General features: G+C 53.5%; 3 protein-coding genes and 1 non-coding gene across 6 annotated transcripts; 2 read left to right on the forward strand and 2 right to left on the reverse strand.

Annotated features, from left to right (window-relative positions):
- The first annotated feature begins 351 nt into the window (after nt 1-351).
- LOC117650834 (ras guanyl-releasing protein 3-like) lies at nt 352-7996 on the forward strand. The gene is made up of 12 exons (XM_034394436.1): nt 352-474; nt 559-781; nt 910-1231; nt 1788-1961; nt 2049-2263; nt 2356-2533; nt 2610-2687; nt 3207-3442; nt 3522-3669; nt 3766-4244; nt 4364-4787; nt 5381-7996. The coding sequence occupies exons 1-12, from the start codon at nt 438-440 to the stop codon at nt 5549-5551; spliced, it is 2685 nt and encodes an 894-aa protein (XP_034250327.1). The 5' UTR covers nt 352-437; the 3' UTR covers nt 5552-7996.
- A 427-nt stretch (nt 7997-8423) lies between these two features.
- On the forward strand, nt 8424-20038 carry LOC117650215. Its single transcript, XM_034393455.1, has 3 exons — nt 8424-8525; nt 19274-19419; nt 19683-20038. The coding sequence occupies exons 1-3, from the start codon at nt 8522-8524 to the stop codon at nt 19803-19805; spliced, it is 273 nt and encodes a 90-aa protein (XP_034249346.1). The 5' UTR covers nt 8424-8521; the 3' UTR covers nt 19806-20038.
- On the reverse strand, nt 17866-17937 carry Trnae-cuc. Its single transcript has one exon. It is a non-coding gene; the product is annotated as a tRNA-Glu (tRNA).
- Nucleotides 20039-20047: 9 nt separating the features above from the next.
- LOC117650212 (translation initiation factor IF-2, mitochondrial) lies at nt 20048-24014 on the reverse strand. 3 transcript variants are annotated; one of them, XM_034393453.1, is made up of 15 exons: nt 23870-24014; nt 23373-23556; nt 23142-23250; nt 22876-23056; nt 22633-22793; nt 22378-22554; nt 22189-22238; nt 21892-22106; nt 21618-21822; nt 21428-21532; nt 21214-21328; nt 20977-21114; nt 20730-20894; nt 20504-20644; nt 20048-20419 (listed from the first exon to the last, which is right to left on the reverse strand). In XM_034393453.1, exons 1-15 carry the CDS (start codon nt 23947-23949, stop codon nt 20247-20249), a joined length of 2199 nt encoding a protein of 732 aa, XP_034249344.1. In that variant the 5' UTR covers nt 23950-24014; the 3' UTR covers nt 20048-20246. The 3 variants fall into 3 exon arrangements, with proteins under 3 accessions (XP_034249344.1, XP_034249342.1, XP_034249343.1); XM_034393451.1 differs by having other exon boundaries at nt 20048-20644; XM_034393452.1 differs by having other exon boundaries at nt 20048-20644; nt 23891-23989.
- Nucleotides 24015-26945: the final 2931 nt, after the last annotated feature.

The following is a 26945-nucleotide window of genomic DNA, read 5'->3' on the forward strand; positions in this document are numbered from 1 at the left end:
CCGTCCCGGCAACCGGGCGCCACGGCGGGTCAGGCGGGTCAGGCGGGCCAGGCGGGCCAGCCCCACGGCGAGCTCGGTAAGTGAGCGGAGTGAGCGTTGTGATGGATGGGGCGGGCCAGGCGGCGGACAGTGGACAGCGCGCAGCGGACACGGTGCGGCGCGGCCGCTCGAGTCCCGGTGTCCGCCGCCGAGCCGCCAGCCACCCTGCCACTAATTGAACTTGAACTTGAACGATTGCCTCGCCGGTTCCAGCCCCAGCCACGACTCCAGACTCCAGCAGCCAGCCCAGCACGCAGCCCAGCACGCAGCCCAGCACGCGGGCCAGCTCCGCCTCCAACACTCCGGCGGGGCCGGCCTGGACTCCCCTGGAGCAGGCCGGCCTGCTTCTAGAGGATGAGCGCACCGCCGTGGCCGGCGTGCCCGTCCGCGGCGCCACCATGCCCGCCCTGGTCAAGCTGCTCATCCACTCTTTCGGTGCGTGGCCATGTCTTTCGGTGCTGTGCTTACCGACCCCGAGGACCTCACCTCAACCCAGCGTCCCGCTTGTCTTTCTCGCAGAGGTGGACGGCGCGGTGTCGGCCGCGGCCTTCCAGCTGCCGCGCGTGGTGTTGGTGATGCACCGCTGGTGGACTTCGGCCGCGAACCTCGCCTCGCTGCTGGGGGAAGCGTACAAGGACGTCGCCAAGGAGGAATGCCAGAAAGGCGCCTGCGCGCACCGCTCCAAGGACGTGGCCACGTGTGGCGTGGCCAGGGAGCAGCTGCAAGTCTGCCACGTGTTTAGGTGGGCGTCGTCTGGGCTGCCATTTGCCCCTCATTTGTTGTCTCTCTGATCACATTTATCAACATACGACCAACGCACAACTTGGTTGTTTCATTGGAGCGTGCCTATAATACAATCCCTGTTTGAAGGTACTGGATGGCCAACTTCCCGCTGCAGTTCGAGGTGGAGCCCGGCCTGGTGCTCGTGGTGCAGGACTTCCGCATGCAGGTGCCCCAGGAGTGGGGCGGGCTGGTGGACACCAACGTGCTGCCCAGCTTCGACTGGATGCGCAACCCCTCGGTGCGGCCGGGGCAGCAGCAGCCACATCAGAGCGAGCAGTTCCAACAGGCACTGCCGCAGTCAGGCACTCCGCACGATGAGCGTGTGTCGCTCGTCTTCAACCACATGGAGGCCCAGCAGCTGGCAGAGCACATCACGTTCCTGGAGCATAAAGTCATCCGAAGGATCACAGTGAGTGCCATCTCGACAACGTCCACCCCAACCGAGAGTGGCGCGGCGGGCCGGCCTTGGGGTTCACTGGGCGCCCCTCCCGCCCGCTGGCCGACACCAGCGGCGTGCACTTTAGACCCTTCCTGCATGCATTGGCGTGCGGTCGCCGCCCCGCCACCCCCATCGAGAGTGTCTCGATAGTTTGTCCGGCTGCAAGTTTGTGGCGTGGACTGGTTCTTCCTCCCCCTCCCCTTCCCCTCCCCTCCCGGCCGACCGCCCTGGACCGCCCCGGAGTGAAGCAAGCGGAGCCAGCGGAGCACTCAGGCCCCACGACACTTTGGCGGTCCCACATTTATTGTCCTCTCCGGGGCATAATCGTGTTCGGGCCTGATTTGATCAGACGGGCCCGGGGCCCGACCCGACCGCCGCGCGGACCAGCCTTTAAACTATTTAGACAATATTGAATTAACCTCTCGCTCAGCTCGGCCGATGGCAGCCTGGTAACGTCGTTCGACTCGCGGTTTCGCTTGTCCGTGGATTGTGGATTGAGGATTGACCTCTCTCTCTCTTTGCACAGTTCCACGACCTGAAGCTCTACGCGGTGAGCGGCCGGCTGCAGGACGCGCCGCGCCTGGAGCGCTCCGTGTCGCTGTTCAACGGGCTGACGCAGTGGGTGCAGTGCATGGTGCTGAGCCGCACCACGCCGCAGGAGCGCGCCGAGGTCATCGAGAAGTACATCAACGTGGCCAAGGTGAGGCTTCCGGCTCCAATCACCAATCAGGTCCAGGAAAGTTCGAGTGGAGGCTTTGACGCGCTTGACGCTTTCGATCGGCTGCAGTGCCTGCAGCAGCTGCACAACTACAACTCCCTGATGGCGGTGGTGGGTAGCCTGAGCCACTCGGCGCTGGCCCGCCTCTCCAAGACCTACGCCTGTCTCCAGCCCGCCTCCAGCCGCGCGCTGGAGGGGCTCAGCGAGCTGCTGTCCTCCGCGTCCAACTTTAGCAACTACCGCCGCGCCCTGCACGACTGTCAGGGCTTTAAGATACCCATCCTGTAAGTTTGGCGGCCACAGAAGAAGGCATTACTTTTCACTCAAAAAGGATTTAAGAACAAAATACAATTAAAAGTGTTTTTCTCTTTCGCAGTGGGATCCACTTGAAGGACATGATCGCCATCCACGCGGCCCTGCCCGACTTGCTCCCCGGCGACTACATCAACGTCCGCAAGATGGCGCAGCTCACCCCCATCGTGGCCGAGCTGGAAGATCTGGCCCACGTGACGCCCCCCGTCATCGCGCACATGGACGTCGTCAACACGCTGCGGGTACGCCCTGCGCCCCGCCCACGCCCCGCACGCCGTGTCGCCTTGCAGCCACTCAAGGAACGTGTCGTTGTTGCAGCTCTCGCTGGACGTGCAGCACACCGAGGACGACATCTACGAGCTGTCGCTGGCCCGCGAGCCCAGGAACTCGTCGTCGGTAGGTGTCTGGGTGCCTGACAGGGCAGCATGTCGCCATCCGCCAGTCCCGCCAGACCGCCGCGGCCCGGGCCGACCTTGTTCTCGGGATTATGCATAGCGGCGCATAGCGGTGTCGCCGAGAACGCGGCGTCGACGTGCCTCGCGCCTCGCCTTGCGCAGCGTGCCGTCGCGTCTCCGCGTCCTCGGTCCCCTAGGCCCCCTCAACCGCCGATCAATTGCTTCGGCTCTACTCTGCGCACACAGAGCACAGAGCGCCCGGCGCCGGAGTCACGCGGCGGACATACCCCCCGCCCGGGAGCCCTTCCCACGCGGAGTAGCGTCCGCGGCCCTGGCCCCCCTGGCCCTACTCCGGGGGCGCGACCGACGCGTCGCGACGTGGGGTACTCGCAGAGAGACATCCGCGCGGCTCCCCACGCCTGACGTGACGCGCGGCCTAACAGCGCCGATGATGGTGATAATGATGATCGTGGTGGTGATGATGATGATGTTGATGAATGAACTCGCCTTGGTGTTGCAGCCGCCGACGTCCCCGACGACGCTGGCAGCCCGGGCGAACGTGTTCGCTGAGTTCGCGTGCGCTCCGTGTTCGCCGCCAGACACGGCCACTATCGAGAAGCACGTCCACGCCATGGTGGACGCCGTGTTCAAGCACTACGACAACGACCGGGACGGCTACATCTCTAGGGAGGAGTTTGACTCCGTCAACACCAACTTCCCCTTCATCGCCTCCTTCTGCGTGCTCGACGCCGACCAGTGAGTCATTGCCACTCGTGGCAACCACGACATGTCCCTCAGTTCGGCAAGTCTAATGGTCCCGTCTTGGCATTTCCAGTGACGGCATGATCAGCCGGGACGAGATGATGAAGTACTTCGTCCACGCCAACTGCCACGCGCTCAAGAGCCTCAAGAACGGCTTCAAGCACGGCTTCCACGAGACGACGTACTTCAAGCCCACCTTCTGCGCGCACTGCGCCGGCCTGGTAAGTTGCGCTCCGGAGATGGTCTGACTGAGTGTCGGCACGGTGGTTTGGTGAAGTACGGTGGCGGCGAGGGCTAAGCTGGTTGCGTCCCCGCAGCTGTGGGGGTTGATCCGGCAAGGCTTCAAGTGCCGCGACTGCGGCATCAACGCGCACAAGCACTGCAAGGACCTGGTGGTGATGGAGTGCCGGCCCAAGCAGCACGGCGACAAGGACAAAGACAAGGACAAGGACGGCGCCTCGTCGTCCTCCTCGCACGCCGGCACGGCACGCCGCCGCTTCCGACGCAAGAAGAAGTCCTCCGTGTCGGAGAGCGAGTCGTCGCCGCCCAGCCCAAAGTGCTCGGTGACGTCCATGGCGTCGCAGGGGTCGCAGAGCTCGCAGGGCTCGGGGCACGGCTCGGGGCACGGCTCGGGGCACGGCTCGGGCCCCGGCTCTGCTGCGGGCTCTTCCATCGGCGAGGACATGCTGGAGACCCCCGACGGCCCCGCCCACGTCCACGGCGCCCACGGCCCCCACGGCCTGCACTGCCAGCAGCCTGGGGGTGCCTGGGGGCCCGGGCCGCGGAGGAAGATCAGGTGAGTGGGATGTCACGGTGTGTGCAGTGGTTGTCACCTTGTCGTCAGCTCCTTGTCACGTCTGTCCCGTCGTCCTCACGTATGCCGTCACGTTAGCCTGCCCCGTTGTGTGTTTGCAGTGACTCCCTGCTGGTGCCCCTGCTGGGCTCCCACGGGCATGGCCATGGCCCCTCCCGAGGCCTCCGCACGCAGAACAGCTGCCCCGAGACTTCGTCGTGCTGCTCGAAACTCCAGAGCCACGGCTTCGGCCACGGCGCCGGCCACCGCACGACGCTCGCGGACGTGGCCCGTGACGTGGCACAACTAGTGCACCCCCCGTCCGCGTCCGTCCTACATTCCGGCAACATCCACACCCCGCCGACGTCTCTGATGCTGCACCAAGCCCCCGGGCACGCCCCCGGGCACGCCCCCGGGCACGGCCCTGGGCTCGGTGCTATGGGCTTAGGGCTCGCCACCAACGCACCGCCCGCTCCGTTGCCCCTAGAGCCCCCCGGCCTCAGCACGGTAGAGACCCTCCAGCAAAAACTGCAGGCGTCCGAAGAGGTAAAATAAAAGCGTTCTTACGTACGAATTCTCTTCCGTAATATATGTTGGTGCAGCCATTCGCCAGGAGACTTTTGGAAGTGCTTGTGTCAGTTCACTCAACAGCCATCTACACATCTACTGATGCATTTGGCTGAGTACACGTCTGCAGATGCATACTTAAATGAGTTCACACCTATAACGTATGCATCTGTTGGTGTGTACTCAGCTAAGTATGCATCTGTGGATGTGTACTCGGTCAGCTAAGTATGCATCTGTGGATGTGTACTCGGTCAAGTATGCATCTGTACTTGCATGTATGCATATACTTCCTAGCGAGAAGCGAGCACCGAGACCCATGCTGATTCATAACCGCTTGCCGACATAGGAAACCCTGCAGCGGTATAAGCGGTTTAAAATCGGCATGAGTTCCGGTAAGCGGTTCTTGTTAGGAGGTATGTAGTTGCATACTCAGTACACACGTCAGTTTGCAGAGTGCATCCGAGTCTGGCAGTAAGCCTTTTGCTTTCGATGGTGGACCGAGTGCCGTCTTCGGGCGCCATCTTCACTTCGCTGATTGTTTCTGCTAATTTCCTCTTTGTTTTCTGGCGCAGCAACGGCAGTGGCTGCAACGCGAGAATCAGATGCTGAACCAGCGCGTGGAGGACCTGCTTCGGGAGAACCAAAGCCTCCGCGACCAGATGGGTCACGAGCGCGGCCACACCGCCACCTTCATTATGCGCCAGATGGACGCCATGAACCTCCAGCGCGACTCCCACGTGTGAACACGTGTAAACACGTGTGAAGGGAAGGGAGCTGTCTAGACAGTGTCTACAGCCCCTGCGTTCCTATTTTTGTTTCCTCCTACAGTATGAGTGTTTGATGAGAATTGCGCTGGTCGCTTGTATTTTTTATGTTACTTTTTGTCTAGTCCGTTTTGGGTAGGTGAAGGGCCAGGCGAGTGCCCATGTAGAGACGTGTGATTATGTAGTCAATGCAATTATTTTGCGAATCTCTGTCGGTCTGCGCGAACAGGGACGTGGTGCGTTGAATCTCGCTGGCGAGTTGAGCGAAACACTGTTCGCGGGTGCGTATGGCGTGACATTGTTTTATTATTGCTACGAAAGAAAGGGTTTGCATTCCTCGATGAAAGATGGACGATTAATTTTAAAATCAATCAACTAATAAAATCTCGTTTTCATCGTAGATTTTCAACTATTTGACTTAGCATTCCTCAAAACTTATGATATGTGTTAAATATTTAGAATTTAATAAGTTATCTTTGTTAGTAGTTGTGGTTGTTGGCCCGGATGAAGTCTTACACTATGTAAGAAATATGAAGATTCAGGAGGCACGAGAAAAGCTTCGTAGACCATTCTCACTACATTTTTCAAACATTCTTTCAAATATTAAAAAAACAGATGATGTTATTCTTCACAACTCCACAGTATAGAAATGCGATAACTATCCGCTTCTCTAAAACATTGATGGCTCGAGGGCAAATCTAAACAGCGACATCATAGAGTCGATTAATTAATACGTATCAATACACGGCTCATTGCCGTAATGTCCAGTTAAAAACCCAATGTATACCAAAGATTATAGGTAATAAGGGTTGGGGGATGTATTAATCCAACCTTTTGGGCATATAATTCTTATAAAATGCATCTTCATAGAGTGACGTTAGTTATTTTTAGACATTTCAAATTTATTTATATTTGTCTTATAAATTTAAGAGATTACATGTTGATTAAATGAATAAAGTAATTATTTACCTATGAAAATTAAAGTTTTGTAAATATATTTTGTAGTTGGGTGTTGCTTGTCTTCTAAGATTAACAATTGCTCTATAAAAGTATTTTTCAACTTCATTTCTCAAAATAATTTTCCATTTTGTTAAGGTACTACCTTCTTTGCCTTTTAAATTTCAGTTAGTCGTTGGACCAATTTTGCTTAGTTCGGGACCAAGGAAGTTAGTTAGTGTGACCAGTGGATAATTAAGTTAGTTATGGCGTATTGAATCTTCAACAAGAGGAGTGTTGGCATTGTTTTGCAGCTACTTTATTGGTTTGAGGACCCTGCCTTTCCGTTTCCCTTGTCTTGTCGTGTCTTACCCTGTGACTTTCGATGACCATTATTTTATCTCTTCTTTCGTTCTTATTGTGATGATATTTTTATTATTGATATTTTGAAGTATTCATTGTGCATTGATGAGGACTCTTTATCTTAGATAACCAGCTAGCGCATATCACGATGTAAAAATTCTCGTGTTATTTTAATATTAGTAACTTAAAATGTTTTTCTTGTCTTCACAAGTACAAGTACATGTCTAACTTGGAGTTGTGTCAATTTAATTAAAATCATGTAGGCGCGAGAACCAAATTTTTAGCGATTCAGCATAAAATAGCGATGTATTTATCCTCTAAAATCTGCATCAAAAATTTATTTCTTCATTTATGTCTGTTTACTAAGCTAATATCCGTAGTTTTGCGTAGTAAACTCGTAATGGAATCTCTTAGAATGTTGATCAAAATGAACTATTTAATTTGTTCATTATAGAAAACAAATCAACAAAAAACAAAAAAGATGAAAAAAATTCTTTGAGGACGAGCGTGTAAGTCACGACTACGGACCCATCTTGATGTAGGCAGGGGGCGCAATCCCAACTTCACTGGTGTTAAAATTTGTTATTTAAAAACTATGCAATTTGAGCCATCAAGTGTCGTTGTAAGACCGTTGCGTTAAACTGAGAGATCAGGATCGCCCCCTTTTAGTGCACTGACGTAGTACAAACAGCGAAATATTCAAATTCGCATTTTGGCGACAGCCTCTTTCAGTATTCTCATATTATGTATTTCTGATCATCTAAAATGTTGTAGAATTTTCCTTCTGAGTAGTAGTTTATTATACTCTTCTTCTTACGGTTCGTGCCGGTATATTATGTATTTTGTCCGCAAAGTCCCCTTGGAGGGGAGGTACTGTAATTTTTGCACCTGGACAGCTATCTTTCTTCTTATCCAATATTATGGTAGTTTGGAGAAATGGTACGTAACGTTCAATCAAGGAAAGAAACGTCCAGTTGTAACCCCAATGGCAGTGTATTTGTGAGTCTGGTTATAGAAAATGTATTTTTGATGAGCGGTTGAGCGATAGCGTAACTAAGTTTGCAATACTGTACTGGGGTTGTAAAGAGAAGTGTTAGAGAAATAAAAACTTAATTTCAAAACTAAGAATGAAATATTTCCCCTCATCTTCCGCTCTGCAGACGCGCTAGCGCAGAAGCCAAATCAGCGTCACAGCCTATCCAGTGTCACGGTAATCCCAAGCCAGTGCCTCGATGAACATTCCTCGAGCCACGCACCAAAAGCGAATCTCGGGGTAGGTCTGCGTTACGGCCGCATAAATGGCCGGGCTGATAGCAGGCGCGGTGCCGCGCTGTGAGGTTGTGGAAAGAGTTCAACAGGGCAGTCGGGGCAGTCGGGGCAGGTGGGGTGGCTCGGCTCCGCTGGCTCCGCCAGGCTGGCCACGCTCCGCGCCTTGCTCCGCGCGGCATGGGGCGGCTCGAGCTTCCGATGGCGTCCGCCGAGGGCGCTGTCCGCGCATCGGCGTCGTTATAAAAGCAGCCTCCAGAGGGTCACCACCAGATTCGGCTCTGCAGCGGTCTGGTCTCCGGCGATCTGCCCCAACAGGACAGGCAAGACAGGCAGGACCGGCAGGACATCACCCCGCAGCCCACCCGACAGCAGCGCGGCGCTATGCGTGAGTCCCTCCTTTGCCATGACCTGCCCACAATTAGTCCCACAATCCGATGAAAAAACCCTAACTGCCAGTGCGGCTTCAAAACGACCCTAGCTGCCAGAACGGTTTAAAGACAACCCTAACTGCCAGAACGGTTTCAAGACAACCCTTACTGCCAGTTCGGCTTCAAGACAACCCTTACTGCCAGAACGGTTTAAAGACAACCCTAACTGCCAGGACGGTTTCAAGACAACCCTTACTGCCAGTTCGGCTTCAAGACAACCCTTACTGCCAGAACGGTTTAAAGACAACCCTAACTGCCAGGACGGTTTCAAGACAACCCTTACTGCCAGTTCGGCTTCAAGACAACCCTTACTGCCAGTTCGGCTTCAAGAAAACCCTTACTGCCAGAACGGTTTCAAGACAACCCTAACTGCCAGGTCGGTTTAAGGACAACCCTTTTTACTGACAGTTCGGTCTCAAGACAACACCCACTGTCAGTCAGCGCTTGTTCAGGACTATCGAGGTGACTTAAACTGCTTATGACTACAAATCAGCTAATCAGCTAATCACGACATCATTGGCATACAACGTCCATACGTCCTTCTTTTGGACTTATTTTTTTTTTACAGTTCTGTGTTAAGGAATTCGATGTGACATTTGTGGGCGTCAACAGGTCAATTAGAGATAGCTTATTTCAAGTCGCGAGCAGTTGGGATAGTTAAGAATCCACGCGGAACAGTTGGGATTATCTAGAGGCCACTCTGAGAGTTGAGGTTTCTGAAAACCGAACTGACAGTTAGGACTATGATCTCATGAGGAGTCACAGTTTTGTTTGGTGTCGGCTCTCAGCCGCTCACCTGGCTACGCGGTGGACACCGGACTGGATTTTGACACCGAGAATCCTGCAGAGTCTCAGAAAAGATCTGCCTCGGAAGGCATTGTAGAGTTAATTTGTATTGTGAAGAAAGATGATTCGTATTGCGAAAGAATTTGCTTCGTAATACAAAGAATTTTTTTGCACAATTTTAGATTTTATTTTCGTCGTCTTGTATAAAGAAACGCCTCTTTACAAAGCGCCTCTTTTTAAAAAAGGCTGAACAAGTCATTTTTCTTTTTCGGTTTTCTGTTGGCTCCCTGAAGTTTTTGCCCAGTGTTTCGATTATTTTCCGCTCGTTTGTCGAAGTGACCAAAATGAATTATGCGTTGCACGACGTGGTTCAGTTCTCTACCTCTGGTTTTGTCCCGGTCACGGAGTATTCTATTCATGTGAAAGGCAAGCAAGCCTTAATAAACCTTACCGTTGCTGCTCCCCAGAAAATCCTCGGCCGGTGCACCGTTGCCGTGGCCATGGCGTAAGCCCCACCATTGTTCGTGGTGACTCCGCTGCCTTTCTCCTCGGGAGAGCTAACCCGACCTGAGTTTGGTGCGATAGGGTTTCGCCACCAGAAATTAATTTGGGGGAGTGGCCGCGGGCTCAGCGGCTCCATTATGGAAGCCCCGGGAGTGCCGTCTGGCAATCGCTTCACCGTCGGGCCGCGGTCGGACCGCTGTTCGCTGCGGCCTGGCTGCCGCCTGGCTGCCGCTCGCTTGCAGATGGCGGAGGGCGCCCGGAGGCTAGGCCGCGCCCCGGCAGCAGCGTTGCGCGGGCTGGCCTACCTATCAGGCTGGTGCCGACAGCCCGACAGCTAGCCGAGCCAGCCAGCAGGGAGCCAGCCAGCAGGGAGCAGGGCGGCCCCGCCGTATCGGATCCCGTCATCGCCTGTCAAAACCGCCATTCCATCGGTCAGTCTGCGGCGGCGGCGCGGGCGACGCCCGGCCCGTCCGCCTCCGCGGTGGATCTGACGTCGGATCGACGTCAGGGGCGGCGCAGGCGGCGGCGCGGGCCGCGGCTTCGGGGCCGGGCCGAGGCCGCGCGCCCGTTGTTATGAGTCATGATTTGGGGCGTAAGGGCCATTGCGCGACAGCTGGCGTGGTGTGGCCCGGCCGTGGCCCGGCAGTGGTCCTTTTGGTGGCCAGCGACAGCTGCACCGCTACACGGTGAGCGTGAGCGCCATTCCAAATGGCCGCGCGCGTTCGCATCGTTCGCAGCGCCAGAATGAGAGCAAAACTGGCGCTTTTCGCGGGAAAATTATTTTTATGGATGACATTTTGCAAGGTCCTGCCCTCCAGCGAATGAACGAGTGGGCGGGCGGAGTGGGCTTATTCATTTTCTGAGCACCCCTCCCCTAATTCCACGCGAATTAAACGTGTGTAACGTAATCCGAGCGCCACCCCCACCCTTTAGGCCTCCAGGCCGGCCACCTGTACTACGTGCTGCTTTTCCATTCCCTGATCGGCAAACCAGAACCGGCAAATTGTATTTTTGTATTTGCCCTTTTTGATGATGACGCTCCGGAAGTGGATCTTGATCTGAAAAAGCGCCGCGTCATGCACTCTAAATGTCTTACGAAGAAATTTCCCATAATACGAAGGAAATGGCGCAAGCATAATACGAAGGTGGTTTTTCTTCGTATTACGAAGGTTTTTCTTTGTATCTTACAAAGAAAAATCTGAAAAGATTCGTATTACGAAGGAATATTGCTTCGTATTATGCTTGCGCCGAATCCACTGTAACATACGAAACACATAGGTCAAATTTCATTGTAAGACATTTAGAGTGTGCCAGGCAATGCCCGTTCACGCCGCCAGGCCGTGATAACAGAGATTGCGCGTTTTGGCGGGAACACGCCTTTTTCATTAAAGCCGATTAGAACGAGAGGGCAGGGCAACGAGGAGTTTGCAGCGAAGGGACGCTTCCCGACGTCCTTCCGTCGACCGTTGAGAAACGCGGCGGCGTAGTGTGCGCCATCGGCGGAAGAAAACAGCACTCGAAATGAGGGGTCCGAATCCTGAAATCTCTCGTCGCCACTCATTGACCAAAGTATGTCGCCGTCATGCGACCGTCTGGTCGTCGTTTTGTCGTTCCATTCTCGCGCCGTCCGTTTTGTCAGCACCTGGCTTGTCTCGGGGAAAAGCAATCTGGGCCAAACAGGGCGGCATGGAGGGCAAAATGAAAACTGGATTATAGCGCAACAAGCCTGATTGGCACAGAGAGTCAAGAGGGGGATCGGGGGGTGCGCTCCAAGCTACTTTGCTGCAATTAGCCCCTGCAAAGACGGTGCGCGCAGTCTTGTCTCGAAAAACTGCTTTTTTCGCTTGTCTCTCACAGTGGCGGATCCAGAGGCGGCCTGGGGGAGGGGCGAAGTAGCACTTTTGCCTACTTACAGGGGCAAAGTAGCAATTTTTGCCTACATACAGGGGCAAAGTAGCTTATTTGGCCTACCTTTCAGGCGGCTATCTAGGGGTTATGGAGGGGGAAAAAACCCCTTCCCCCTGTATCCGCGCCTGGTCTCTCGCGCACATTGGGCGGTGTCGGAGAGCGAGAGAGAGGCCGACGAAGGCTGTTCGGAAACAGGCCGTGCCGCCGGCCTTGCCAGGCAGCCCGCTCGACGCCACGGTGTCGCCCTATCGTATCTGAATCCAGCAGCCTTGGAAGTGATCGGGAGCCGGGGGCGGGGAGCAGGTGGGGGCTGGCTCTCATTAGACAGGCGTTTATGGGCCGTAAACACCGCAGAATGGGGCCGGCCCGTTTGTCGAACGCGGAGTCGAGTCACGGGGGGAGGGGGAAGGAACTGCAGCGGGGAATGGGTAGGCGTGGGCATGTGCCAGAGTGCCACGCCAGAGTCACTTCACATTTTCACATTGTCATTCGGTCACTTTCACACAGGCTGTACGTACAGTCGGTCTTTAGGCAGTCCTCCATAGTCACTCCACTGCAGTCGAGTCACTCCAGACGAACGACCGCGGGTTAAGGAAGAGGATGAAGGCGGGATAAAAAGTGGTTCCTGCGGGAGGGCGCGACAGGTGTCCGTTTCCTCTCCTCCGCGGCGGCGCCGCGTGGCTCGGCGTGGCTCGGCGTTGCTTCTCGAGGGAGATGGGCGTCGCTTTTCATACCGGGCACTCTCGCAAATTCTCGCACCCCTGCCGTCGGCAGCCCATCGGCGTCTGTCTCCAGGCCTCAGACGTGGGAGGCTGCTGCGAGGGGGTAAGCACTCTCAAAACCTGTGACCCGACCCCAAAAATATGTAAAAATTTGAGAATTTCGGATATTACGCTATTACGCGTACTATACCGCGTGCTATAACAGAGTGACGCGAGTGCATACCCCCTCGGGCTGCTGACGGCTGCGCAGAATGCTGCGGGCAGCGTGACCTATCCGAAGAAAGGGACTCCGCCCTGACACTGTCGCGCAGGCGGTATTCAATCCCAGGGCCCGTAGATAGCCCAACTTGGCTTGCATTGTCATCCCCAGGAAGGCGACGCTGTCAGCGCGGACGGCCCTACCAGGGACCCGGTGGGGTAGTCCCTTCGCTCCCTTTCGGCCCCTCTTATCTCGTTGCGACACGCCCAGAACGCCCACGCGCCCACGCGCTCTGTCGGTCTCTCGCGCTATTATGAAGCCCCCCAGGAGGCGACGGAAACAGTGCGATGAACCGACTCTTCTGAATCGCTCGGCAGTAAGAAAATGTTGCAGATTTAAGCATGGGCGTTGAACAGTTTCCCACGACTGATTGCTCCTTTGGTCTAATTTCTTTGCAGCTGGCGCGAATTTTGAAGGCGTGTGTTCTAACACATTTTGTTTGCAATGTCAAAACGGAACAACATTTGCGCAGGGAAAATATTAACGGGTCTAAAGTGCCAAATAGTGAACCTAACGTCCACGCGAGTTTTTAGAAAGCAAAATACTCCGGAAAATAACAGCAAACTTCACGCCCAGACTCGCGTTCTGCTCTCGTTGGAGCACGCGCTCCGCCGTGTCACGCAATGTTGGAAACATACGGATTAGCAAAGAGAGCGAACAAAATAAGAGTTAAGAGAAAATAAGCCTCCTTTTCTCTCCCTAAAAAAAAACGGTAAAACAAAATCAACAATGCTGGGAGTGGAGCTCGCCATGCGAATGGGAGTGTTCGCTGTTGCGAGGAGCCGTGAAGGGCGAGTTGAAGGGTCAGCCATCATGTGGCCCCGCAGCCGTGCGAACCGGACAGCGCGTTGAAAAAGCAGAGCTGCACCCCGGAAGGACTTGATCCCGGGCGGGCACTGGACTACGCAAGCGGGTGGGTGTGACAGTGGATAGACACGATAGTGGACTCGGGTTCCGAAAACGGCAGATGGCAAGCGAGGGTGTACTTTTCACTGCAATCATTTGATGGGCAAAGCTGATACTGACTTTAAAAAATCACCCTCCCGCGCCTCCTGCCTTCTTTAGATTACACAATGTTCCTGCTGGAAAGATGAAAAATTAGAGTTGTGTCTGGCAGAAGGGGACGAAGCTTCCTGCGCACGGTCGGACAGGCAGGCATTGCCGATTGAATGAACAGAACGGAGGGTGGGGACACACAGCACGGCACTCTGTCGAACTGGCACGAATGACCAGCAAGTCGCCTGTTGCGCGTCGCCACACGGCCCACGCCCTCCTTCCTCTTGCCGCGTCGACTTGTGAGGCTAAGACCAGCTCAGAGCACTTGTCCTGGGACAGCAGGGGCCAGCAGGGGCACCAGGGGCACCAGGGCTTGCACGCGAGGCTCTGAGCCCTCTGCGAGGGGGCCTACAGGGAGCCTAAACAAAGCCCGTGCGAGCAAGCGTCCGCAGTTAGTCAAGGCTCCCCCCGAGTCCTCGTCTGGCTCTCTGCTCGCTCTGCTCCCGTTGCCAATTAGCGCAGCATTCGCCGTGCCCACCGGCCACCCTGACGCCGCCCGCCCACGCACCGGGGAGCGATTCGTTCTGTCGGCACAGCGTGCTCAACCAACATGAACTTTGGACCAACACACTGGTGTTACGCTCCTAGAAGGGCGTAGTAAGCGCCAGCACGCGGCAAGGAAGTTGTAACGTTACGCCTCAGTTTTCAAGTTTGATCCTTTTTCGTCCGGTGGCCGAGGGACGGACGCGAGATGACTTCATTCTACCAGTATTTTCCCGACGATTTTGCGATGCTTCTAACGACACCAAGACGAGAAAGACAACATAGGCGGGCATCGAGGCGGGCATCGAGGCGGGCATCGAGGCGGGCATCGAGGCGGGCATCGAGGCGGGCATCGAGGCTGGCTTTTCACTAAGCCACCGCGGCTCCGCGGCTACTATCGCCAGACGCTGTGCACGCCGTGCACCGACTAGCGCGCCAAGACCGCGACGTGCAGTGCGACATCAAACTAACGCACGCTTGGCGGGACAACAAGTTGTGCTTTTTGTTTGGCAGCCGAAAGCGACCCCTTTTTATTGCGACGACGGTGCGCGGTGCGCGGGCTGTCGATATCGTTCTGTAATGCCAGTTCGGCCTCGCCCGAAACGACGTGTGGCGTCCCAGGCGGCGTCCAACTTGTCATTTCAGAGTCGTCCAGAATGATGCCATGAGGAGCCGAGGGGAGGTTTCGGATTTGCTGGCTGGGCTCCCCGGGGCTCCGTGATAGAAAGCAAGTCTGGCTGCTTAATCGGACGGAAAATAATTCATTCACGGGGGCGAGGAGCCTCCCCTTGGGCTGTGACGCTTGGCCCGCTCGGGCCGCTCGTCCATTATAACGTGCCCGATGGCGCGGCTCGTAGAGCAAAACGATCATCGCGCTCATTAGCAGGAAAGCGGTTCAGATCGAGGCCGCCGACAGGGGGGCAGGCCGCACTGGCCAAGGAAGCCGATACACTGGGCGCGCACAGCAAGGGTGGCGCCCGCAGTGGCCCGCACGTGGCCGGCACGGCGCTCCCACGTGGCCCCGGCCCCTGAGATCCATGCTTCAGAAGAGAAGGCACCTTGGAAAACGAAAACTCGCAATGTTTATCTTGAATCTGGAATGGAGATCAGGCGGGCATGCCGCTGGGCTGCGGGCGTTCCCAGGCGGGGTTCGCGGCCGGGCGGCCGGGGGCTGCGCGGGGTCAGCCAGCCTAGCCAGCCCAGCAGGCTGATTACGAAATAGGCGGGGTCCACCCCGCCACCCCGCCCCCGCCACCACGGCGGCCTGTCTCGCCTGTCTTGACAACCTCCTCTGTCGCGCAGACGCTCTCGTCGTTGCTCCGCGGTCTCCACAAGGCTCTGCAGCAGACGAGACCCTTGCGCGAGGGCGGCGCGAGGGCGGCGACCCCGAGTCCGAGTCCCAGCCGTCACCGTCACGGCAGCTGCAGACTGCGGACTGCGGGCAGCGTCGGGGGAGGGCCCGAAGGGCAAAGCAACCCAGCACTCGCAGAACAGCGGCGCACCACACAATCGCTCCATTTAAAAGGGAGGGGGATGGGTACTAGATAAGTCTGTAGACTACCTAGATATTTCGGCACTAGGTAGGCCACCTGAAAGGTGGGCAATACGCACTACTTTACCCCTGAATTCGAAAAAAAACGCAGGTGTACCCTCGCCGGAGGAAAATCCTGGATCCGCGCCTCATCGTACGGCAAGGAAAGGCAGGGTGCTTCGTGGCGCGCCGCCCGCAGCAATTTGCGGCAAAGGAGACCCCGTCAAATGCACGGCTGGAACGGCCACGACCGCCTCAGCGCCCTCACGCCCCCGCGCCCCCACCCACCAGGCCACCGTGCAGGCGGCTGACATGACGCGCCGCACTCGCGGTGTGATGAGTCGGGGCGTCGTGTCACGTCCGTGTCACGTCCGCGTCACGTCCGTGTCACGTCCGCGTCACGTCCGCGCCATGTTCGCGCCACGTTCGCGCGTGGTTCAGGGAGTAGAGGCGTCTGTTCCCAGTTCTAGGGTCGGCGGTTCGACTCCCCCAATTTCTTGCGAAATTTTGACCGGGTCGGTCGAGTCCTGTTGCGTCAAGAACCCACCTCACGCCGCTCCACATATCATGGGCCGTGGTGGCCGAGAGCGTAAAGTCGTGTGATCCCGATGGCGGGGTCCGGGGATCGAATCCCATCATATCATTACATTTTTCGACTGCCTTCCTCCCACTGCAACTCAAACCCGTCGTCCAACACTCGGCCAGACGTACAGCGTGATAACGTAGTGGTCAGAGTCACATTCACCTGGCCACTCCGCTGTGGGTGTCTAAAAAGCAATCCGCTTCGGCGGGTTGGCCTCGGCACTGGAGCGATGGCGTATTTGATCCATCAATCCAGACCACCCGGTGTGTGGTTGCGGGTGGTGCCTCCTTGATTCGTCGGGGAGGCGATGATAAGTCCTTTGAAGCTGGCCTAGAACGCTGTACCGGATGTAAAATGTAACACGCAACGGGCGAGCGGGTTGCCTATGCTCGACTCGGCGGGCGCGCCGGAATGGAGCGGTGCTGTTAGGGGCGGTCATTGCGCCCCTGCGTCGCGGTTCATGCGTTTTTTCGCGGCATAGCGCCTTCGCGTCACCGCCACGTCTTGACTCAACGGTGCGCGAGGCCGCGAGGCCGCGAAACCGCGAAACCGCGGCGCCAGGACTTCAGGACATCGCGACTACGCGTCACCGCGGACGCTCAGGACTCCAGGACTTCGCGTTGTCGCGGGCCCATGATTCTGAAAGTCCTGGAGTCCTGAGCGTCCGCGGTGACGCGAAGTCGCGATGTCCTGAAGTCCTGGCGCCGCGGTTTCGCGGTTTCGCGGCCTCGCGGCCTCGCGCACCGTTGAGTCAAGACGTGGCGGTGACGCGAAGGCGCTATGCCGCGAAAAAACGCATGAACCGCGACGCAGGGGCGCAATGACCGCCCCTAACAGCACCGCTCCATTCCGGCGCGCCCGCCGAGTCGAGCATAGGCAACCCGCTCGCCCGTTGCGTGTTACATTTTACACCCGGTATGTTCGGTACGGGAGCGCCGGACAGTGGGGGTACCATGGGGTACACAACCAACCCTACGAAAACAAGAAGCTCCCACCAAACCTCTTCTCTGTCTGAGTCTCTCTCTGTCTCTCTATCTCTGTCACCCTACGATCGCCGGCTGCCCTCATAAGGCGGTCCTTCATGTGTAAGAAGGCAATAGCGGTCCGACAGAAGCTGAACTATGCGGTAGCAGTTTAAAGCCTGGATACACCAGTTCCCATCCGAACACCGAAGTTCAGCAGGCGGCTCGAACCTCCATTGCGGGGGGGAGGGGGTCGTAGGGTTCAAATTTTTTACGTTTTATTTTCAACCAAATTTCATATGACTCCGTCGTGGGTACCATGTGTTGTTTTGTCGAATGTTGAGGGGGCTGGGGGCTGAGGCGGTGGTGAGGTCGGACAAAAAGAGGTCGCAGAAAAATATAACAGCGGGAAGGAGGTCGGACGAATTTCGGCAGGTCGGACAAAAAGAGGTCGTACAAACGATGTAGACCCTAGATATTCACCGACCAACAGTGCAAAAACTTTCCGATACCGGGAATCGAACCCGAGCCTCCTGGGTGAGAGCCAGGTATCCTAGCCACTAGACCATATCGGATGGTTGTGTTTCTCTCGGGTCGCGGCTCTACAGTCGCCCGCCAGCCGCCCGCGCGCACGCTGTCCTCAAGGCGTAGTCGGAGGCGTGGTGGGGGCAGTGGGGAAAGCCCGCGAAGGCGCCAAGCTCAAAGATCACGCGGCGCCGCGCCGCACCGGGCGGATTGCGGAGCGGCCGCGGAGGCTTTGTTACCCTGGGTTTTGGCGAGGCCGAGTTCGGCCTAACGAGGAAGAGAGCTTCATCGTCATCTGTCAGTGTGGGAGCATCGCAGCGAGTCTGCGAGCCGCCCAAGGGTTGTGTTCGCGGCTTGGTTCGCGGCCATCGCGAGGCTCTTTCGCGAGGTGCGCGAGGTCGTGTGGGTGGAGGCCTTGGAGGCGAGGGGTGGGCCGAGGTGGGCGGCATGGTTCGAGCTGAATATATTGTAGCGCAACGAGCAAGTAGTTATCTAGCGCAGCGAGAGCCGCCCACTCTCTGGCGCGCGCACACACACACACAGCGCGCCGGCGGGGCTCAGGCCTGGATAAGGCGGGATGTAAAGCACACCTGGCGGCACCCACAGCGGCCCGCCCGCCCTTGCCGCTTCCCCGTTTTTACACTCGGCGCAAAAATAAAAGCCGCGCGCACATTCCCGCCCTGCCGGTTGAATGGTTCAGCCGGTTGCGCAGCAGCGCAGCAGTCGGCAGGCAATTGGCCGTGGCATCCCCGGCATCCGGCACCCCCGATGGGCACCCCCGCACCGCACGGCACAGCCGCGCCAACGCAACGCATCGCCGCGAATCAGGAAGCCAATATTGCATATAGACGACTCGAGCTAGGCGAAAGAAGAGGAAGAAAATACCTTCCCGAATATGGCGGCCCCTCATTGGTCCTAGCAGCCGACGGCGGCCGTCCGCCATGTTCGGGAAGGTATTTTCTTCCCCTTTTTTCGCCTAGCTCAAGTCGTCTATTGGCGTCCGGCACCTTCCCTTCCATCGGAATGATGGGTCCCCCTCTGCCACTTTTTGGCCTTACTCTGCGGCCCAACACGTGCTTTGTCGCCGGCCTCTTCCGGGCGGCATGAGACGAGGTGGGGGCATACTCCTGGAGGCCAGATCTGCAGAGCGGTTTTACACAGCGCGCAGCTCCCCGTGGCTCCCATTTCTCCTCCGAAATGGCTTCTCGTCACACTCACTGGTGGACCGCCGCGCCCCTGCGCCCCCTCCCACACATTGCGCCGCGCGTCCATCGCGTCACGCATTCCAGCCGCGCCTGGGCCGACCGGACTATTGCTTTCCTCGTGACGTGGGTGTGGCGGCGTGGCGTGGGTGTGACGCGTTGTGACGCGTGCGTCCTGTTGCAGATGCCCCCGGACGAGCAGCGGTCGCGCTCCTGGCGGCCCTCGTGCTGACCCTGACGCTGGTGGCGCCGTCCGACGCCAAGCCGGCCCTGGCCGTGCACATGGACGCCATAGACACGTGCCTCTTCACCTGCGACGCGTGCTACAAGGTGAGTCTCGACCCCCTGCCGGCCGATTTCGAAAGATCGGGACGCTCCAAGAGTGCCACCATGGTGCCACAGGGCGAGGGAATGGTAGGAAGTCGACCCTTACAGTCGCTTGGCTGCTGGAGGTCTGCAGCTCGTGGCGGGCGCCGAATGGGCTGCCTACCTCCCAGGCGTCCGCGTGCACCCCTCTACGAAAGTCACTCTGGTCATTTACGCACATCGTGCTCTCGTTTCACGATCGCTGTGTCCTTGTCTCTTTGTTTCAGGCCGAAGCTTTGCTGGCGTGCGCCAACACCTGCCTACAGGTGGACGGCCTCATCATGGGCACGGCCTGGCACCAGACCTGCCCCTACTTCCGGAAGAAACCTCTGTTCAAGGACTTCTTCTAATCTTGCCTGCCCGGGCATTATTCATTACTCTCTCCCGATCTTTCTGTACAGATCTGTAGATATAGTGACATGAACGAAGTATTTCATTCTGTACGAGTTTCACAAACCTACAGATGCAATTGGTTCAAATTGTGTATAAGTTTTAGGATTTTTTATTTTGTTTTTTATTTTTTTTGCCACATAAGAAGTGGACTTAGTTTGCTGTCTTATGACAGAGCGTGCCAAGAAGCAATCAATTAGTATAAGAAAAAATGTAGAATTCATTTATTTCTTTTTCTCTTATAAATGTCAGATGAAAGGTACATTTCTTGAGTCTATGATGTTAAATATTCTATTTTTAAGGAGAAAATCAGCGATCAAACTTGCATGCCAAATAGCGGACAGAAACAAATCCGTATTTCCAAGCTGACTGTGTAGACGGCAATCAAAACCCAAGCTTTGTCAGAAGCCTGGGTTCCATTCAACTGGTTTCTGCACTAAATTATGTTTAAAGCAAACTATAGTGTCACCTAGTTTTACAGGAATACTTGAATCTCCTAACATGAGACCGCATTCAGTCCCATGCTTCATGGAATTGACTTCAGTCTTTATATGGCGCAGTGAAGCAATTGAACCTAAGAGAGGAAAAAAGCAAGTCAACATTAAAACGAAATTGGCATACATAATACTCTTGAAACAAATTTCTATATTACACTTGCCTTCATAAAGTACTTCCTGCTCCCTAACTAGCTTCACTTTCTCAGATTTTACTATTTCACCCTTTGTAACTCTAAGACCAGCAACTACAATTTTTTTTCGCTTTTCATTGATATTGAATTGCTGGATGACATCTGCCTCTCCTTTAATGAAAAAAATAAAATAAATGGAACAGAACTTTTGTGAATAGTTTCATTTCACCACCTAATTAATTCCTTGGCTACACACCAAGAATTATTTCCTGCTCCACTGTTGGCATCTTTCCTCCCACTTCCTGCTTGATATCATCAATTAAGTGATAAATGACATTCATATGTTTGACTGGAACACGCTTAGCTTTAGCTTCTTCTTTTAATTTGGGTGGAGTTCTTACATTAAAGCAATATATGGTTGCTAGAAAATCATTTAAAAAATGAAATACATTGCAGATATTGTTGCCATAGAATTTTTAACAGACTAAACTATTAAATCTTACCCTTAAATAAAGAGGCTAGTTCTAGATCGTTTGGAGTGGTATCTCCAACACCGTAGTGAACTACTTGTAGAGGAACATCTGGGTTGTGGTACGTATCAAGAACATCAAGTATGGCTTCAACTGACCCATCTACATCGCCTGAAATAAATTATAATGTTACAAAACAAAAGTAATTACAGCAATAAATCTGAAAAAACAGCCCAAAGTCTTAACCATCAAAGAAAATTCTTTAAATACCTTTGATGATCACTTTTAGTTTTGGACTGTTGTCCTCAACAAACATTTTTTCTCTTTTGTCAAGCATAGATCTTAAGCCCTGCTCATAAGCTCTTCTTCTTTTCTCATGATGCAGCTAATAAACAAAGCAAAGGGAAATATTTTAGTGTCAGACCATAATGCTACTAACTTTTTAGACATTAATAAAAATAGAATTGGGAAGGGAATTATTAACCTTTTGCTGTTCTTGTGCTTTTTCTTTTATCACCTGTTGATCTGCAAGACCTTTACTTTTAATCTCCTTTGCCTTCCTATAAGAAAGAACTTGTTGAGCTCGTTTCTGTAAGAATAAAAGATATTTTAAAATAAGCAATGGCCTCTGATTCAAATACAGCGTGCATTAGCGTATCAGAAATGAAGCATACCTCTGATTCAACCTCTAATAAAATTTCTCCAGCAGAGGGAAGTTCTCTCCAGCCCATCATTTCTACAGGTGTAGAGGGGGTGGCTTGAGTTATCTGTTGGCCTGCTTCATCAAACATTAGTCGTACTTTAGCATGGGCATCTCCTGCCACGAGAATGGCACCTTTCCTCAAAGTACCTCGCTGTATAATTGCAGTGGCCAGTTTCCTAAACAATTAATGGTTAGAAGAAACAGTAAAATGAATTTTATGCTTGTCGTTTTACTGAACTACATACCCCTTATGAAGATCCTGTCTTGACTCTACAATGACGCCTTCAGCTAAACCACTTGGATCACCTTTCAAGTCCATCATTTCGGATTGAATCAGAATAGCTTCAACCAGAGTTTCTACATTAGTGCCATTCAGAGCTGATATGGGAATGGCCTGAATTTCACCGCCCATATTTTCAGTATACAATTGATGCTGAGCAAGCATTTCTTCAGTTCGTTTCTATATGAAAACATAACAACATGCTGTATTAAAAATGTTTTGATAGCTAGCTCTAAAATTATTTTGATTGCTTCATACTTACAACATTAGCACCCGGTTTGTCAATTTTATTGATTGCAACAATGATTGTAGCTAAGAAAGGAAGAAAATTTTAAATTACTTTACTCTTGAAGATGTTAAAACCACAGTCCAACATTCCAATCATTGAAGCAGAAGGAAGGTAACACATTTGATAAACTTGATTTCATTCATTAATGAAAAAAAAACAAACCTCCAGCCTCATGAGCCATCCGGATTGACTCGATAGTTTGCTCCATGACTCCATCATCAGCAGCAACAACAAGAACAACAATGTCAGTAACATTGGCTCCTCTTGACCGCATAGAAGAAAATGCTGCATGTCCAGGAGTATCGATGAATGTTACACTGTCATTGTTACCAAGTTTCACTGTAATTAGACTTTTCAAGATTAATCTTTATTGATTTACCTTAGGGGCCTCAATTGAATTACTATGGTCACATTTACCAGAGAAGGCGCCTATATGTTGGGTTATTCCTCCAAACTCACTAGCAACAACATTAGCCTTCCGAAGGTAATCTAGAAGGGTAGTTTTTCCATGATCCACATGTCCCATTATTGTCACTATAGGGGCTCTTTTGACTAAATCCTCAGGATTGGGTGGCGGCCTATTTAAAAAAGAAACCATTGAAAAGGATATATGGACCAGGAAAACTGATTACCTCTTATACAGCTGTTTTCTAATCTTACCTTGGATGTGCATCAATATCTCTGTCATCTGTTTCATTAACTTTGGTGGCAATTAGCACAGGTGCCTTGCCAAGAAATTTTACAACATCCTGCAGAATCTCAGCATTATTAATTAAATCAGCTTTTGACTTGTAAAAGTGACCTTCAGGAACATGATCATGCAAAATGGTCAAAAGTTGCTCTGAAAAATACAATTTAAAAGAATAAGACAAACATTTTTTTTTCCAAATCAATACCACAGCCATATAACGAACACAATGCCATACTTGGTTTTAGGTTTAGTTTTGTGGCCAATTCTATGACTGACATATTCCGCCATACTTCCACTCTCTCTCGTTTCTTCTTATCCAATCTAGCAAGGAGAAATTCTTTCCTCTGAAATTTAACCCAAAAAAATGCAAGTCTAAGTGAATTTCAAAATAAAATAAAACAAAATAAATTGATTTAGATAAAGCACAGCAAATTGAAAAATAAAAATGAGGCACAAGAACAAATACCGCTTCAAGTTCCGATTTTGAACGGACACGGACACATGACGAATGAAAGGATGCATTTTGAATGACATTATGTGCTTCGTAGCAAGCAGTATCATTGGACGGTATTAAAAGGCTCTGTAGTGATGCTGCAAATCCTCTGGAAGAAATTAATTTTTGATTCTTTTCATTAATGATGAGTTTTAACCTGAAAATGGGAAGGGTAAATGTAAGAACAGATTAAGGGTCTTTAGGAACGATGCGTACCAACACGTTAAATTAAATCAAGACTCAAATCAATTATTGTTCAACATGAATATTGCGTGAAATACGATGTAGATGTTTGTAAACTTATTGCCTTACAGTGTGAAAGGTTACTGTGGAAAACATGAGTATTTTTAATATAAGGCAAAGGAAAATTAAATAAAAGAAAGATTTAAAAATTAAAAAAAATTGTCCAATTATTGAAGTGAATCTGAAGTAATGACAAGATCGCTACATAATTTCGTATTGTATATTACCGTCTTCCTCCGTGCCCTAACCTCAACAAGGACGCAGCCATGTTTAGTTTCGATGTTCTCATAGATCGACGCATCGACATTGTCTCGATGCTCTCTAACTCTAGAGGCGAGAGTCGATAGCTCGTGAAGCGGCTCGAAGGGTAGGCAACCCATCGCGCATGGCGGCAGACCAGTGGCATACGGACACGGCGCTAGGCGCTCGTATTGGACGGAAGAGGGAATACCAAGGAAAGTTCCATGCTCACTGGCCCATTAGTATACGGTCCTCTCGGACTAAAAAACGGGTAAGTTATCTGAGATTGCGGGCTCTTTCTCCGAGATTTGGAAATGACTGAAAACTTCGATTTGAGTTAGTTTGAATTATGAAAAAGTTTTCACATAAATCTTCAAGTAACGATCCTCTGATACTTTTGGTGAACTGCGTAAGGAATTGGCCCCTTTCTCCTTTGGCGATTTCAAGGAATTATTGCCTGTCATTCCGATTCCTCTTCGTCTTCAATTGCGGATTATCCAACTCCGCATATTTCCACGAGTACTAGAAAGGGTGGCGGTTGCACCTATTTTCCCGTCGCTCCACTCACTCCAAGGATGAGAATTTCTCCTCCTTGTCTTTGACCGTTTCCGTGATAGGTTTGGGTGAACAAAATTTCAAAACATCAGTCAATCAATTAAGTCGTATATTTAACAATTTCTTACAAGTTTTGAGGCAGATAAATTAGTACACGTATTCTAAATTGAAGCACACAATATTTATATTTTCAGAGGGGCAGTCCAGTCTGTGGTACAGTCAGAAGACTTAGGATAAGTCTTCAGGGAATAAATTCAGAGAAGCTTCGAAATAGATTTGAGCATTGTGGTATCACCCGCCCACTGCAAATATTGTCACTCTTGCATCCCTGATTCGTAAAACTACATTCGTCCAACTGCACAGCTTGATGTATCCTCCATCACAATATCGTTAGATTGTTAGCAGCTGCAACGAACTTTAACGATAACAATAGACCTACGGCAGTCGACAATGTTAGGTTGAAAATGGCATGACACCGATTTCGAGGCAAACTGAGGGGTGCCTCTTACTGACTACGTGCGTCCACGGATCGATCGACGATCGCGCACAACAATACTTGCATAATCACGCATGCATTCGGAAATAATAATAATAATAATAATAATTTAAATAAATATATAAATAAATAAATAATTCGAACACGCAGACTCATACATTTAACAGGCACTCATCATCAAAAGACATGGAAATAAATTAATACAGAGAGGACACACATGCACACGTTCTCATTCATCCAGATGCACAAAACCTATCAGTCACGTTCACATTCGGTAAGGTGAGGATGGTTATCTGCACTTCACACAACTCTCATTGTATTTGAATCTGCGCGCGGGGCTGCTAGGGTTGGCTGCCCTGCCCTGGCCTAGGGCCGGCCTCGGGCTGGCCCTAGTGGCCTTCCCCTCGCGGGAGTGTTGCCAGGCCGTGGAAACAATTTGCGATTCGCGCACATCTTGCGACCTGCGCGGAGAAAGTGACGGTTTGCTTGGCAACACTGTGTCGAGGCGAGTCCGCCGCCCTGCCCAGCCGTCGGCCCTGTCGTCGGCACTGTCGTCGGCACTGTTGGCACCCCTGCAGCACTGCAGCATGCCTACAGCATGCCTGCAGCGAGCAGGGCGACGAGGGCGACAGCGAGACAGCGGGGCAGGGCGGTGCGCTTCGGGCCGGGCAGCACCCTGGGAACCCTCGCCGCACTTTACTCATTCACACGTCACACCGCACTGCAAAACATGTGTGCGTGAGTGGGAGGCGCACTGCGTACTGCGTGCGTCCAGCAGTGTCCAGGTCGGACCGGACCGGGCCGGACCGGAGGGCGCAGGGCTGCGCAGGGCCCCTGCTAGGCCGGGCGTCGCCCGCTGATCCCTTTCGCCGTTGTTTGGCCTCCAGGTTTCGGGCGATGCCTGGGCGATGCGTGCCTCGGGGTCCGGGGCCCCGCGCGGTCCTATACCCTATCCAATGTTTCCCGCCCCGCCCCGCCGCGCCCCGCCGCGCCGCGCCCGACCGGTTCCTGTTCCTGGCCGGCCGGGATGGCCACGCCGCACCGCCGTGCCAGCCTCTTTGCCGGCGCTGGCGCGCTGGCGCGCTGGCCCCGCGATCCAGGGCACGCCGGAACCAGAACCAGTCAGTCTGGCCGGCCCGGCCGGCCGGCCCAGCGAACTAGACATTCTTCCGTTAGCAAGACAGGTGGCTCAGCTCCGAAAGCGGATCGAAGCATAAATGTGTCAAAAGAGGAGGAGAAGGCCGACACGCACCACACACATCCGCAGTCCGCGGTCCGCACCACGGGGCACGAGCGCGGCAGCAGCAGCGGCAGAGCGGCTCAAAATCCAACCATCCCGTTCATATGTCTATGCCACCGGGCCCGGACTGCTCACGGAAAATGTGTGCCTCGTCCACTCGAAATTTGTTGCCCTGACTGCGTTGGGCCCCGGGCGTGGCACGGCGCGGCACACGCGATTGCCCCTCCTTCTGCGCACTGCCCCTGGAGGAGAAAGTACGCGCCACGCGGGCCGCGGCAGCGCATGGGCAGCGGGCCCGTCCCGTCCGATCGTTGGTTTACATTCTTTCGGCCCGCCCGCCCTCCGCCCGCAGGGCCCGCAGGCTGCAGGGGTGCCTCTCAGCCTCTCGGCCACTCAGCCTCTCACGGCGGCGACGCGGCGACGCCGGTCTGCGGCAAACCCGAAAAGGGAAGAGTTCCGTCGCACCGTTGCACCCACAGGACACACAGATGTTTTGACTAGTTGGTGCGCTGTGTTGGCAGTCGCTATTTACAAACATGATAAAACCTATCAGTGGCCCAGTATCGTCACACTTTGGGTCCTTGAGCATTATTACGGATTGGCTGATAAGGATACTTCACAGAAGTATAGAAAGATTCGACAAGGAGATAGCTGGAGCGGGTCATTTTTGCTCGTGCTCCAGCTCGATTCGGGGGTACCAGCCCCTCCCACCCCACCCCGCCCACCCCAACCCTTCCCACCCCACCCCTCCCTACCCCGCCCCTGAGCCCCC

This window comes from Thrips palmi, unplaced genomic scaffold (genome assembly GCF_012932325.1).
Source record: "Thrips palmi isolate BJ-2018 unplaced genomic scaffold, TpBJ-2018v1 HiC_scaffold_5, whole genome shotgun sequence".
Taxonomy (NCBI): Eukaryota; Metazoa; Arthropoda; class Insecta; order Thysanoptera; family Thripidae; genus Thrips; species Thrips palmi.